Source organism: Brassica rapa, chromosome A06 (assembly GCF_000309985.2).
Source record: "Brassica rapa cultivar Chiifu-401-42 chromosome A06, CAAS_Brap_v3.01, whole genome shotgun sequence".
Lineage (NCBI taxonomy): Eukaryota > Viridiplantae > Streptophyta > Magnoliopsida > Brassicales > Brassicaceae > Brassica > Brassica rapa.
This window is the reverse complement of record NC_024800.2, coordinates 20,767,757-20,782,110: the sequence shown is the minus strand read 5'-3', so window position 1 is coordinate 20,782,110 and position 14,354 is coordinate 20,767,757. Positions and strand designations below refer to the sequence as shown.

Here is a 14,354-nt window from a genome sequence, read left to right as displayed (position 1 = left end):
TTTTCTAAGTTTCTAGTTTTCCATAATTTCTTTATGTCTTTCTTTGATCATTTCTACTATAAATATGTAATCTCATTCGATGAATAAGACAATGATTTTTCCCCTTTTATGAGTTTTTCTCTTTGTTCTTTGTAGAACACTTCTTGTTTCTTGTTGAGTTTTCTCTAAGTAAACATTCTCTATTTTGTTGGACTTGTGCGTCATATCAAGCAACTTTTAGAAACCCTTATTTTGTTGAACTTGTGCGTCACATCAAGCAACAACAGAAGTCTGGTAGTATCAAGAGACTTTCCGCACCTCTTGTGTCACCATTCAATCCACCAGTTCTCCCTTTTAGTGAGTTTATATCCCCTTAGTCTGGCTGAGTGATCTTTCCCTAATTTAGAGCGTATCATATATTTTAACCAATAGAAAAATAAATTGGAGAATCTTATGAACAAATTTTAAATTGAAACTCTAAAACGACACTTATTTTGAAACAACTTTTTTTTCCTACAACGACAACTAAATCGAAACGGAGGGTATACATATATTATATTTTATATTACAAATTAAGGGTGAGCATTTTATCTGTTAAATTTGATTCTATTAGTTATTCACCTTGATTCTATCCGAAAAATCCAGATATCCGTAAGTCTTCGAAGCAAGGCAAATACTAAAACATTTAGAGACAGATATCCGATCTGCTCCAACTTTTATACAAATAGATATATATCTACAATTAAATATAAAGGATTAAATATATAATATCATATAATTATTATTTAACATATAATTTATTAAATTTTATTTTTAAAGTTGCTTATAAAAGTTTTAAATTAAAAAAAAAATATAAAATCTTTATACAAAACTACAAATTTTATAAAAATATTTGTTTTGAAGAAAATTATTAATTTTAAAAATTTATAAAACATATAGTTCATTAATTTTTTAATTTATATTTTTATTATGTTAAAAGGTATTTCTAAAAAATAAATGGGTGTTTTTTTTTAATTTACTTGTATTGAACATAGTCGATGAAGTATCCATAAATATCCGTGAATATTCGGATATCAGAAAAACTGAATATTTATATTTTTGTGAAGCAAAGCAAATCGGATCCGTAAAATACGAAGTAAATCACAAATACGCCGAAGACTATTACAAATAGCTAGAAATTAACGAGTTCTCTACCTCACCATCCTGTCACTTGATCATTCCTCTTTTCAAGCATTTTGATATTACTTTGTCATATATATATATATATATATATATATATCTTCTCTTTGCTTTTTTTTTGTCAGCCTATCTTCTGCTTGCTAGGAGTGGAAGATAGTTATGCACATGGAGATTCAAATGAAATGGTGGTTTGAAGGATCAAGAAAATAAAATATATGGTTCATATATTTTATTTATGAATTTGAAATTGATAAACGTTTTAGTTTACAAGTACTATTTCCGAAAAGGATATATATATATATCAAAATTAAAATTTTGAAAATAAACAAACCTTTAACACTAACTAGATTTTGACCCGCGCTTCAAAAGCGCGGATTTTTTTCGATTAAGAATACTGTTTGATATGAATTATTATTTTGGTTTTGATGTTTTGAAGTATATTATTAAGTTATAAAGTGTTATTATATCGAAAAAGTAAAAGAATTTTAGTTTAAAATTATATAATTTATCAAATAGTTTATTTTAGATTTTATATGTGTATTCTTATGTTACAACGTCATCGTTGCATTTTGTGTGTATTTTGTAGGAGTTATATTTGTTGAGTTGATGAGACAAAAATTTTACTTGGCAGATTTTGGGCTAATCTAATAGTATATATATTGTAAAAAATTTAATAGTTATACCAGTGTTTTCATACCCGAACCAAACCTACAGTCTCAGAAGTAAATCAGGTGATTCATATAAATCTGGTCTGAATTTTGTTAAAGCCTTATATATAAAAATCTGATAAAAGTCGGTAAAAACGTAAAAACTATTTAAGCATCTTTTTTGTGAATCGAAAGATAAAAGCTTTGTTCTTTTGTGATTGTACTGGGATTTTGTTGATAAGAACCCTAGATTTTGACACGCGCTTGGAAAACGCGGGTATTTATTATTGACCATTTGATAAATTGTGAATGAATTTAGAACTTTTTAGTAAAAAAAAATAATTTAAAAGTTGTTATATTATAATTTTTGAGTTTCAAATAGTGTTTTCATATCGGATCCAGACTTGTGGTCGAACCGATAGATCCATTGACCCGTATATAGTCCGGTTTGTATTAATGAAACAAAGTATGGTAAAAATACGGTAAAAATCCAAAAACTTTGCTATTAACGCGCTATACATGGTCATCTGATAAATCCTTAAAAATATGATAACATTTTTAAAAATATTTGATTAAATTACTTATATACTTATTAATATTACATAAAATTGAATAAACATGTGATTCCTTAGAGTTTGATGAACTTTTTTTATCATGTCATTCGAAGAAAATAAAAAAAAATAGTAATAAAAAAAAATCAATTGATATGACAATATTATTTTTTATTACTCACCTATTGTAAGTTTATTTTTTTATTTATTTTAGATTTAAAAGCTCGTTATATGATAAGGAATATTATGCGAGTATCAAGCAATTAGAATCTAACTTTTAAATTTAAAAGAGTTAATGTTAATCCAATTAAAATAGGTTAGCGAAAATTATATATGTATAAGGAAAATAATAATTAATTGTGGTATTAGATAAACTTGTAGACGAAGCAATTTAAATATTTGTAGATTTAGGAACTTAAAATCGTATCTACAATATATTATTAAGAAAAAGATTTGAACAATATATGAAATTAGCATATTCGAAATAATTTTTTTTTCAGATTGTTGGTTACGATTTAGGCAAGATCAGATTTAATTAGATATGTTAGTTTGTGGAATAAGGAATATTATGGGGGTATACAGCAATTACAATTTACTTTTAAAATTAATAATATTTAATCCAATTAAAGTAGGTTAAGGAAAATTTTGGTCTTTAATTTTTTGAGGGAGATGCGAGGATAGTATAGAAAATAGTTTTAATAATATGTTATGATGTTATGATGTTATGATATCTCATAGTTTGTATATTACATTTTTGAGATGAATAAGGTGGTATGATCGGGTGAAAATTATAGTGGTCTACCTCAAGAATACTGTCATGGTTCTAATATGAATGAGTGAAAACATTGAAAGAGGATTTTCATATTGTTAAACCATTAATATATAAGTCCGGTAGGTACACCACGTTAAGGATTTTCAAATTGTTTAACCATTAAATTATAGGACCGACATTAAACCACTTTAAACCACATGCGATGTAATTAGAGAATATTAAAACATATGCGACATCCCTTTCTTATTAATCAAGAAACATTTTTAATGAGTAACCTTGATTTAGTAAATTAATAACAAATTTGCCATTTTGCATACGTGGCAACACCACAGCTCTCCTGAGCAATCTTAATTAAAACACCTTTAATTACTAGAGAATTTACAACAATTGCCATTGAGACTCATAATTACATATTTTTGTTAGTGTGTTATAAACTTATAACATAAGATCGTTCTTTTGAAAAACATGATCGCAAAACAATGTGCACAAGTCTTCGCTATCTGTTTATGTGCACAAGTCTTCGCTATCTGTTTAGGTAGAGTATCAACTTTTCACACGAGGTTGTCATTTAGTGGAGAAGAGAAAATAAAATTTTCACTCTTAATTATTTCCTGGAAAAAGTAGATTTTCTATGTTTTTTCTCGATCCAAGAACTAATGTTTATGTCTCCGGCGGATTGATGTTGCTGTTCATTGTCGTCTTTTGAAACCCAGGTTTGATTTTCCTCAATCCCCAAGCAATTCTGGAAATTTTGAGCTTCATGAATCAGAGAAAATTAGGTGTATGAACTAAGGGACCTTGAGTATGTCAACTGATCTCCTATGTAAGTGTTCATTATTCAAAGCCTGAGTTTAATTTCGAAACTTTTCCTCTTCAATGTGCTAATTTCAGTTTCTGAGATTCGATTTGCAGATAAAAAAGCAAAAGAGAATATGTAATGATGTTTAATCAGCAAGGAAGAAGAAGATCACGTGCTACTAAAAACTTTTTTCAGTTCTTTTCTATAAGCCCAACTGAGCAATTGTTAGCGGCCCAATTAAATAATTAAACTGTACTAATAGTTTTTCATACATTTATTAATATGTTAATGTCATTTGCATGTATTATTCTTATAATGGAATATTATATTATTTAAATTACAGTAAAATTGGTTCAATAGTTTTATTTTTGATCTTTTATTTATAAATATATGAAAATACATCAATTCATTCATAAATTATTATCCGAAAACTCTTTAATTTATTTCTGATTATTTCGTAACTCGCTAGGCGTAGATTTACCATCTAATTCACACCTAGGGCAATTTCGAATACAATGTAAATATTTTACCCATAACTATAATATTATATTTACTGGTTTTTATTTTAAGGAGTATGAGATAATTTAGTTTATTAGGAGAAAATAATGTGAAAGAAAATCAAATATTACCTTAACTGATTTTGAATATTGTTTGGAGAAGCTATTAGTTCAAACTTCTAACAATCTCAGTGCACTCATACGTTTTCTCTTCTGTTACGTTTCATTGAAAGAAATCAGTTCTGCTTCCAGATCACGATGTTTTGAAATCGTCTATTATTGAAACTACAGATTACAACTATTCTATATGGATCACGAAGTGAAGAGAAGGACATGCACAGATAATTTAAAACATAAATTGGTTTGATAGGAATCTGAATTGGATAAAAATCTCAGAGGAGGAGATAGAAAGGAAAAATTATTGGTTGGATAAGAATCTCGAGAATTTGTCTAAAGGGAGCATGTTTCGTTTAGCCGAAATTTTTTTAACTCTTTTCAACTCAATATTGAAGATGAAACAAGTTTGTTGATACTGTCGACAAATGAGTTAGATAAAATAGAGTCACTATTTATTTATTTTTGACATAGATAAAACCAGACCATTAGTTTTTCAGCTTATCATCTTATTATTTCTTCTGAACCTAATTAATTTCGCACAAATCATGGTCTATATCAATGTATAGTCCCACAATGTGATACTAAAATATAATTCATAACTCAAAGCTTCCGAAAATGTATGGCAAATTTAATTATATACCTAAAAGTATCATCCTGCGCAAGGCGCAGGTCTTTACCTAGTCTAATGAGTAAAAGGACAATACATTTTGACCGAGTAAAATATGGTAAGATATTGGTAGGCAAAATATAAGGTAAACCATCTATATTTAATACTATTAGTTAAATGAAAGGGTCCAAACAACCTTTATAAGTAGATTTATTAAGACTGCTTCCCTTTTAATAGAATAGATTGTTAAAAATGTTTAAACTGCATTATTGTATTTTCTAACCAATAAATCTTTAACTAATACCAGTAAAAACACCAATATGAGCAAGCTGAAAATATAAAAGTTGGTGACCAAAAAATATCTTTTAAAAATATCTGTCAAAAATATCTTTAATTAAAAAAAACATATTTAGTGGTTTTAAAATTTTTAAGGGATCCTTTAGAAAAAATTAAAAGTTGGTGACAAACTGAAAAACATAAAAGTTCAAAGTTTATTTATTGAATATTTCCACAAAAGCATATGTAAGGTTCAGAAAATATTACAAAAATCCGCCAGTTTTATACTTTCCAACTAAAATCAGTAACATATTTCAAAATCAGGGGTCTTTATTTGGAATGATAAATGGTCAACATCAATAATATAACAGAAGACAGATCAATGCTTTGCGATGGGATAATATGAAAAGGGGTTTTGTAGGGTTGGACATTTTATCCGTTAAATTTGATTCGATTCGATCTGAAAATTCTGGATATCCATAAACTTTCGAATCAAAGCAAATATTAAAAATTAATATCCGTCAAAATTGAAGCAAACTACAAATATTAAAATTTTGGGAAGCGGATATTCGATCCGATCCGACAATATATAAATACAAGTATATCTTGATTATATTTAAAGTTTTTATTGTATAAAATTATATAATTATTATTCTAACATATGATTTGATAAATTCTATTCACATTATTACTTATATAAAAGTATTACATAAAAGGAAAAAACACATTTATGACAATTATAATGTTTTTTTTAAGTTTTGTGTTATTATAATTGTTAACTAAGTTCAAAAAATTTACAAAATATGTAGATTTACTACTTCTTTTAATTTTTATCATATATATCATGCAAAAAAAAAGATTTTACAAAACAAATTTGTATAAGCTTTTAAGATTATCTGTATTAATCAAAACATATGAGATATCCGTAAATATTCGTAAATATCCGCAAATATATATTTATTTTCCGGATATCCGTTTTCCCGAATATCCATATTTTTCTGAAGCAAAGCAAATCGAAAAATTAGATATCTGTGACATACAAAACAAATCACAAATATTTTCAAAAACCCGGATATCCGATCCGTACCATGCCTAGTGTTTTTTTTTTTTTTTTTTTTTTTTTTTGCAACCGCCTAGTGTTTTTTATGTTGTGTGCACATACACATACACGTACACAAACAAACTTCCCTTTTATCCAAATCAACACCACATCAAAGCTGCTTTAATTTTTTTTTCTTACGGTAATCAATCATTTCTCATTTTCCCTTCTCGCTGTCCCTATCAACTATCAAGTATCAACCCAACCTATAATAATAATAATAATAATAACAATAATAATAATAACAAATCTTCACTCTAATTTTTTTTGTAACTATAAAACTCGAGTTCACGTATTAAAAACAAGTAAAATTATGAACACAGTTGTACGCATTGAGTTCATAAGCATACAGATTTTGTGTAAATTGCGGTGAACTAGGCTGAATTAAGATATTGATATTTGAGAGTTCTTGTAATAAGAGTGATAAGTACATACCTGGAAAATCCTAATCAAAATTGATATAAAACCTAACTAAAATTTATTGGGAAAATTATTTTTTAGAGCAAAAAAAGGATAATTATGTCCTTTTAAATTAATCTCATATACTTTATGTCTCATTAGGCTAATTATTTTCAAAATGGCAATAATACCCTTAAAATTGTAATTTTTAAATATAATAAATAATTGGTTCGATCAAGCGGGATCGATCTATCCGAAATTACAAGGTCAAACAGATCGATCGATCATGATCATTATGCATAACAAAAAAACGCGGAGCATATACTGATCGACCTGGTCCATTTCACTCGATCGGCAAATATCGATTTCATACAGATCGATCAATCTCGAATTATAGACCGATCGATCTCGTGCCCAAGTAAGTATTCCAAATCGATTTCCTGATTTTCTTCGGTTATATCCGGTTTGATTCCCACTTGATTTGAACCGATCAAACACGATTTCAACTCTTTAAACTTGATTTCTTTGGGATGAAACCCATAATTTCTCATCTCCTTCACAAACAAAGGGGGAGAAAATCAAAGTCTCAAGTTCATAAACCCTAAATCACTCAATTTCACACTGATTTAGTAGAAATAATGTAAAATTTCGTGAAATTTTTATGAACAATCAATGGAATATAGAAAACAGCGTGAGAAGAAGGTTACCACGTTTTGTTTTTGTTTTTTTTTTTGTTTTTTTTTCTTAAAATCGATTGTTTCAAAAATATGAAAGTGAATATTCCAAAAATATTTTGTTTCCATACTTTTAGGAATTGATTTCTTATCCGTAGAATACAGTTAATCTGTAGAAATCAGTTTCTACAAGTTTTTAGAATTATAGTAATGTGTAGATTTTGATTTCTACTTGTTTTAGATTTACAGTAAATATGTTGAAGTCAGTTTCTATGTGTTTTGTATTTCCCTTCACTTGGTTGCTCAATGATGTTCCTGGACCATTAGAAAAAAGAAAAGAAATCAGTGTCCTCACTCACATAACAATGGACTTTAATATCTAGACACGCTTGCAATTTTTCAAGAGTGTACCTCACTATTTTAAGAAGCATTTTAGCACATTGGTGGCTTCACTGGAGCTTACTCTAGTTTGAATGCATTATGAGACTGTTAGAGATGATGGTAACAGAGTCTTGGATCCTCTGGAGATGATGGTAACAGTTCTTCATGTCTTCTCTTGTGAAGTCAGTATCAATGCTGCATAAAAAATGAATCAATTATTAGTAAGCTTCTTCTTCTTCCATTTTTCTTTAGAGTCAGATTTATGTTTATTGATCAGTTATTATTCTGCTAATTTTATGGGAGAGCTCCTCTATATGACATCTACCATTTGCAAGCTTTAAGGTTTGCACTAATGTTTCCAGAGATCTTCATGTCTATAAACTGAACTACCAAAAGTTTCTCAGCAAGATAAGCAACTAAACCAGCAAATCTGTTTTGCTGTGACTGAACTCTAATCCAATATCAATATAGACAATTATAAGAAATTAAATCTAGAGCAGAATATTGCAGATTAAAAATCCATATGAGTTATAAGGAAATACTGGTAGTGTTACTGTTACCTTTTGGTTTATGCATATAAAAGAACCACTTAAGATACAATCGGCGCGGTCCATTTACGGCGGTTTTGAGACTAGAGGAAAAGCTACCATGGAAGCTCTTAACCTCTTGCTAGAGGTTCCTGATTGTGGCGGTCATTGGTGTCACCGCCTCTGAGCGTAAAAAGAACAGTGATTCCGCAGCTCTAGAATTCATCATCCTTCTTTCTGTAATGGATGATATTTTTAATCTACCGGGATTGCAAGCGAGCCGCATACGCCTTCTTCATCACCATCGTATATATACTAATTCACTGAATCTTCTAGGAATTGAAGCTTAAGTATTAGGCGTGGTGGATTGAATGACATAACTGGATATGTTTGTTTCTCAGACGAATCTAGAAGGAGAAGAAGCGAAACGCCTAGAGTTTGACAATGAAAAAATAGTCGGTTAAGTTCACGTACTGTGGGATGCGAAGAAGAGGTCGATTGAATAATCACATAAAAGCTCGGTTGAGTTAAGCATCTCAATTACATTACAGGGAGATGAAAGTCGATCTAGTTTCTGAAAATTTCGGCATAATGATGACGTGGAGGTCTGAGAAGGGAGAGAAATCTCCTTTAGTATGTTAGAATTCTCAGGTCTTGGTTTAATATCGAAAGTACCACTTATGACTATAGCATCGTACTCATCAAACATGGAAGCAATCCAAAAAGGATCTTCAAGGGCTGATATATATGGATGGCCTTTTGGTACTGGAGAATGTGTTCTGAATGAGAAGAGAAAGGATTTGTTTTTGTTCTCGTATGCCATGCTTTGATCTCGCAGACATTGACTGTATGGTTGCCTCGCTAACCGCTGTAGTAACCGATCATTATACCGCAATCTTAACTGTCTGGGCCTATAAAGTATATCAGGCCCATTAGACCCAAATGTTCTTTCGTCGTTCTCCTCTCTACCGTTTTGCTTTTTTTTTCCTTCTCTGTCGAGAGACGCGTTTCTTCTGCTTCCATCACCTAATAAGTTTCTACTAAGATCCAAATCGTCGAATCACATGTATCTCGATCTGAGTTTCGCAAAGGTAGATTAATACGATACACAAGTTTCTTCTTCTTCCAATCCACCAGATCTCAAGCTTCCATGGCTCTCAATCTCCGCCAGAAACAAACAGGTAACTCTCTCTTTCTTATCACTATTGAATAGATTAGGCTGATGAATCTGGAAATGAAGAAGCTAATGATTTTATTTTGAATCTCTTTGAACGATCTCAGTTTCGGCGATTAGTTGTCTATCTCTTAATATGATCTCATCATCACTGTAAAATTAGATTAGGCTAAAACTTTGTGTATAGGAATCTAGAAGTGAAGATACTTATGGATCTTTGATCTGTGTGGTTTGTTACAGAATGTATAATCCGGATGCTGAATCTGAACCAACCTCTGAAACAAAGCGGAACCGCAAACGAGGAAGTCTACAAGATCTTGATCTACGACAAGTTCTGCCAAAACATCCTATCCCCTTTGATCCACGTCAAGGATCTCCGTAAACACGGAGTCACCCTCTACTTCCTCATTGACAAAGACCGCAAAACCGTCCGCGACGTCCCCGCCGTCTACTTCGTTCAGCCCACTCACTCCAACATCCACAGGATCATATCCGACGCTTCCCAGGCTCTCTACGACACCTTCCATCTCAACTTCTCCTCCTCCATCCCTCGTCCGCTTCTCGAGGACCTCGCTTCGGGGACCCTCAAGTCGGGTTCCGTTGAGAAAGTCTCTAAAGTGTATGATCAGTATCTGGAGTTTGTGACTTTGGAGGATAACTTGTTCTCCTTGGCTCAGCAGAATACTTATGTTCAGTTGAATGATCCCAAGGCTGTGGAGAAGGATATCGAGGCCATTATCGAGAGGGTTGTTAATGGGTTGTTTTGTGTGTTGGTGACGCTTGGTGTTGTGCCTGTTATTAGGTGTCCTAGTGGTGGTGGGCCTGCGGAGATGGTGGCCTCTTTGTTGGATCAGAAGCTGAGGGATCATCTTTTGTCTAAGAACAATATGTTTGCTGAAGGAGGTGGTTTCATGAGCTCCTTTCAGCGTCCTCTCTTGTGTATTTTCGACAGGAACTTTGAGCTTTCGGTTGGGATTCAGCATGATTTTAGGTACAGGCCTCTTGTTCACGACGTTCTTGGGTTGAAGCTCAACAGGTTGAACGTGCAGGGAGAGAAAGGAGGGATGAAGTCGTTTGAGCTCGACAGTTCTGACCCGTTCTGGTCGGCTAACAGCTCTCTGGAGTTTCCAGAAGTGGCTGTGGAGATTGAGACTCAGTTGAACAAGTACAAGAGAGATGTTGAAGAGGTTAACAAGAGAACCGGTGGTGGGAGTGGTGCTGAGTTTGATGGGACGGATTTGATTGGGAACACAAAGCATCTCATGAACGCTGTGAACTCTCTCCCGGAGTTAACCGAGAGGAAGCAGGTGATTGACAAGCACACCAACATCGCAACCGCGCTCTTAGGACAGATCAAGGAGAGATCTATCGATGCTTTCACGAAGAAAGAGAGTGACATGATGATGAGAGGCGGAATCGACAGAGCTGAACTTATGGCTGCTCTTAAAGGCAAAGGTACAAAGATGGACAAGCTCAGGTTCGCAATCATGTACTTGATCTCCACGGAAACCATAAACCAATCAGAAGTTGAGTCCGTGGAAGCCGCACTGAACGAAGCTGGAGCTGACACAAGCGCGTTTCAGTACGTGAAGAAGATCAAATCCTTGAACGTGTCTCTTGCAGCTTCAGCGAACTCAGCAAGCAGAAGCAACATTGTAGACTGGGCTGAGAAGCTTTACGGGCAATCCATAAGCGCGGTCACTGCAGGAGTCAAGAATCTTTTATCCAGTGATCAACAATTGGCGGTGACTCGAACCGTTGAAGCTTTAACTGAAGGGAAACCGAACCCAGAGTTCGATTCTTACCTTCTGCTTGACCCGAGAGCTCCAAAGCCTAGCTCAGGTGGTGGTAGCCATGTGAAGGGACCGTTTAGAGAAGCAATGGTGTTCATGATCGGTGGAGGGAACTACGTTGAGTATGGGAGTTTGCAGGAGCTGACACAGAGACAGTTAACGGTGAAAAACGTTATTTACGGAGCAACAGAGATTCTTACTGGGAGTGAGTTGGTGGAACAGCTTGGGCTTTTGGGTAAAAAGATGGGTTTGGGAGGTCCGGTCGCTTCGTCCTCTTCGTCTGGTCACTGAGCTTGAGAGTTTTTCTTCTTGTGAGAGTTTTTCTGTTTTGTTAAACAAATCTCTTGAATGCTTTTATATTTTAATAGTCTTTTAATCCGGATTTAGATTCATTATAAAAACTTGCTATATCAGACTAAATTTTAGAATTTTCAATTATTTTTTCAATCAATGTTATCATGAAAAAAAAAGAAAACATTATACGAAGGAAAAAAAAACAAAGAAGACATTACAGTAAATTAGTAAAATAAAATAAAAACTAAATTCACATTATTTCTTGTTTATAAATTTGAAATTTTATTTAATTAGTTAAAGATTTTTCAATGATTTTTGCAGAAACCAATCAATGATAGTTTTCCCAAAAAAGCAAAGAATCCATTATTAAAAAAAGAAAATCAAAATAAAATAAAGTAGGGAGGAGGAAACCAAACAAAAGCAAAAGCAAAAGCAGGTGGTGTCCTTTTTGTAAGATTGTCTTCGTCTCTGCCTTCCATCTCACCCGCTCTCTTCGGAAAATCATCAACTTCCTCTTTGCCTCTGATTCGTTCCTCGAATCAATCAATCAATCACCTGGAGCCAGTCTCCAACCTTATGATCTCGAATTGTGAGGATCCTTTTTTTTACTTTTCGTATAATCATTTCATAATCTTTTAGATCGATTTAAATTTCTGTAGGATGGATTCGATTTAACCATTGCTTATACGTTTTCTTGATCCTCGTTGTGTTGATAGCCAATCATCATTTTCTGAAACGTAGCCATTGCCTATATATCCTTTTGTTTCAGACAGGCAAATGATCGGTCTAGGATAGAGTTAAGACATTTTTTTAGGAATCTGCAAGGCTATTTGTTTTTGGTTTTGGTTATAAAGCTGTTTTTTTTTCTGACTTATTACAGTTTAAAGAGGCTGGTGATGGCTTGTAAAGAAGATACTAACGCATCTGCACAAGATGAAGCCACTGAGATATGTAAGACTGAATTGGAATCTCGTCGGTTTCAGGTAGATAGTTTAGAAGCTGAGCTTTTGGATGTCAAGGCTTACCTTGACTTTGGTTCAGAAGAAGACGCCAGAAAAGAGTTAGGCGTTCTTTCAAGTAGGGTGAGAGCAACTGCAACAATGTTGCGGTACTTGAGATCAAAAGCTAGAGTCTTGTCCATTCCTGATCTACCTCAGATGGAATATGAGAAAGACGGTGGTTCATCCTCGTGTATAGAGGATGAGATGCTCCAGTCCATAGAGATGGTTACTGGGGTGCTTGAGTCTCTCGTTAGGAGAGTCACAGAAGCGGAGTCCGAGACGGCTGTGCAGAAGGAGATGGCGCTTTTGGGAGAGGAGGAACTTAGCAGGAAGACGGTTCAGATCGAGAATCTGTCTGTGAAGCTACAGGAGATGGAGAGATTTGCTCACGGGACTAATGGTGTCCTGAGCGAAATGAGGGAAAGAATTGAGGAGCTGGTTGAAGAGACGATGAGACAGAGGGAAAAGGCTGTTGAGAATGAAGAGGAGCTGTGTCGTGTGAAGAGAGAGTTCGAGTCTCTTAAAAACTATGTCAGTACTTTTACTAATGTCAGAGAAACGCTTCTTTCTTCTGAGAGGCAATTCAAAACCATCGAGGAGCTTTTTGAACGGTTTGTTTCGTCATCTTATTTATTACAGCCTTTGTGTGTAGCTAAAAACATCATTAGCTTGTGATGGTGAAACAGGTTGGTGACAAAGACGACACAACTAGAGGGGGAGAAGGCGCAGAAGGAGGTTGAAGTTCAGAAACTGATGGAAGAGAATGTGAAGCTGGCGGCACTTCTTGATAAGAAAGAGGCTCAGCTTCTAGCTTTGAATGAACAATGCAAAGTTATGGCTTTAAGTGGATCCAACATCTGAACAGTTTGCTTATATCTTTTTTTGGCTCATCTCTTGTTTTTGGCTCGTCAGATTGTTGCAAAGCTTCTTACTCTATTTGGCCTTTGTTTCAGAGAGAACATTCTTGTGACTTTTATCTGTAAATTTATTAAGGCTTATGCAAAAGCAAAGATAAGCCCCCAGAGTTTGAACTTTCTTTTGACTCTTTTATCTTTCATCAACTAGTTTTCGAACACATAACTGGACTGTCTATATATGGATCTTGGTGTGGTTATAAGGAAGTTCATCTTCCACTTCCATCCAGGAATTGCTTATTCTGACAGTGTTGACTATGTAATACAAGCTGATGTCGCCGAGCTACAAAGACAGCTGATGAGCATGGTAGATGGGCAACCTGAGGAACTTTATGTTAACAACAGAGAAGTTTACCTCGAAAGTTTTTTGTGAAAAAGTACTTGGTATATGTCATGTCATTGGGTGCAAAAACATGAGATATCTTTAATATATTGATTGGACAAATTTTCTATTGGTTAGAACATGTGAAAAAAATCACCATCTTTTGTCAACATGCATATGCTTTAGCTCATTTTATCTGCATCTCCCTCAGAACTTCTGTTTTCATACATTCGCTGCAATCTTTTTGTTGTTACAAGTTTTTTTCTGAAACATAAGCACTTTGTGAGTGTATAAAAACACAACTTAAACTAACTTTGAACTTTGTGATGAATGGTTGTAACAAGAAAAATGA

At 33.3% G+C, this 14,354-nt stretch overlaps 2 protein-coding genes and 1 long non-coding RNA gene across 3 annotated transcripts; 2 read left to right on the top strand and 1 right to left on the bottom strand.

The window, feature by feature from the left end:
• On the bottom strand, positions 1-9,216 carry LOC117126187. Its single transcript, XR_004448646.1, has 2 exons — positions 8,538-9,216; positions 1-8,172 (listed from the first exon to the last, which is right to left on the bottom strand). It is a non-coding gene; the product is annotated as an uncharacterized LOC117126187 (long non-coding RNA).
• Positions 9,217-9,443: 227 nt separating this feature from the next.
• LOC103874093 (SEC1 family transport protein SLY1) lies at positions 9,444-11,922 on the top strand. Its single transcript, XM_009152507.2, has 2 exons — positions 9,444-9,685; positions 9,919-11,922. The coding sequence occupies exons 1-2, from the start codon at positions 9,655-9,657 to the stop codon at positions 11,760-11,762; spliced, it is 1,875 nt and encodes a 624-aa protein (XP_009150755.2). The 5' UTR covers positions 9,444-9,654; the 3' UTR covers positions 11,763-11,922.
• Positions 11,923-12,117: 195 nt separating this feature from the next.
• On the top strand, positions 12,118-13,810 carry LOC103874092 (tropomyosin alpha-1 chain). The gene is made up of 3 exons (XM_009152505.3): positions 12,118-12,354; positions 12,646-13,377; positions 13,453-13,810. Exons 2-3 carry the CDS (start codon positions 12,662-12,664, stop codon positions 13,625-13,627), a joined length of 891 nt encoding a protein of 296 aa, XP_009150753.1. The 5' UTR covers positions 12,118-12,354; positions 12,646-12,661; the 3' UTR covers positions 13,628-13,810.
• The last annotated feature ends 544 nt before the right edge of the window (positions 13,811-14,354 follow it).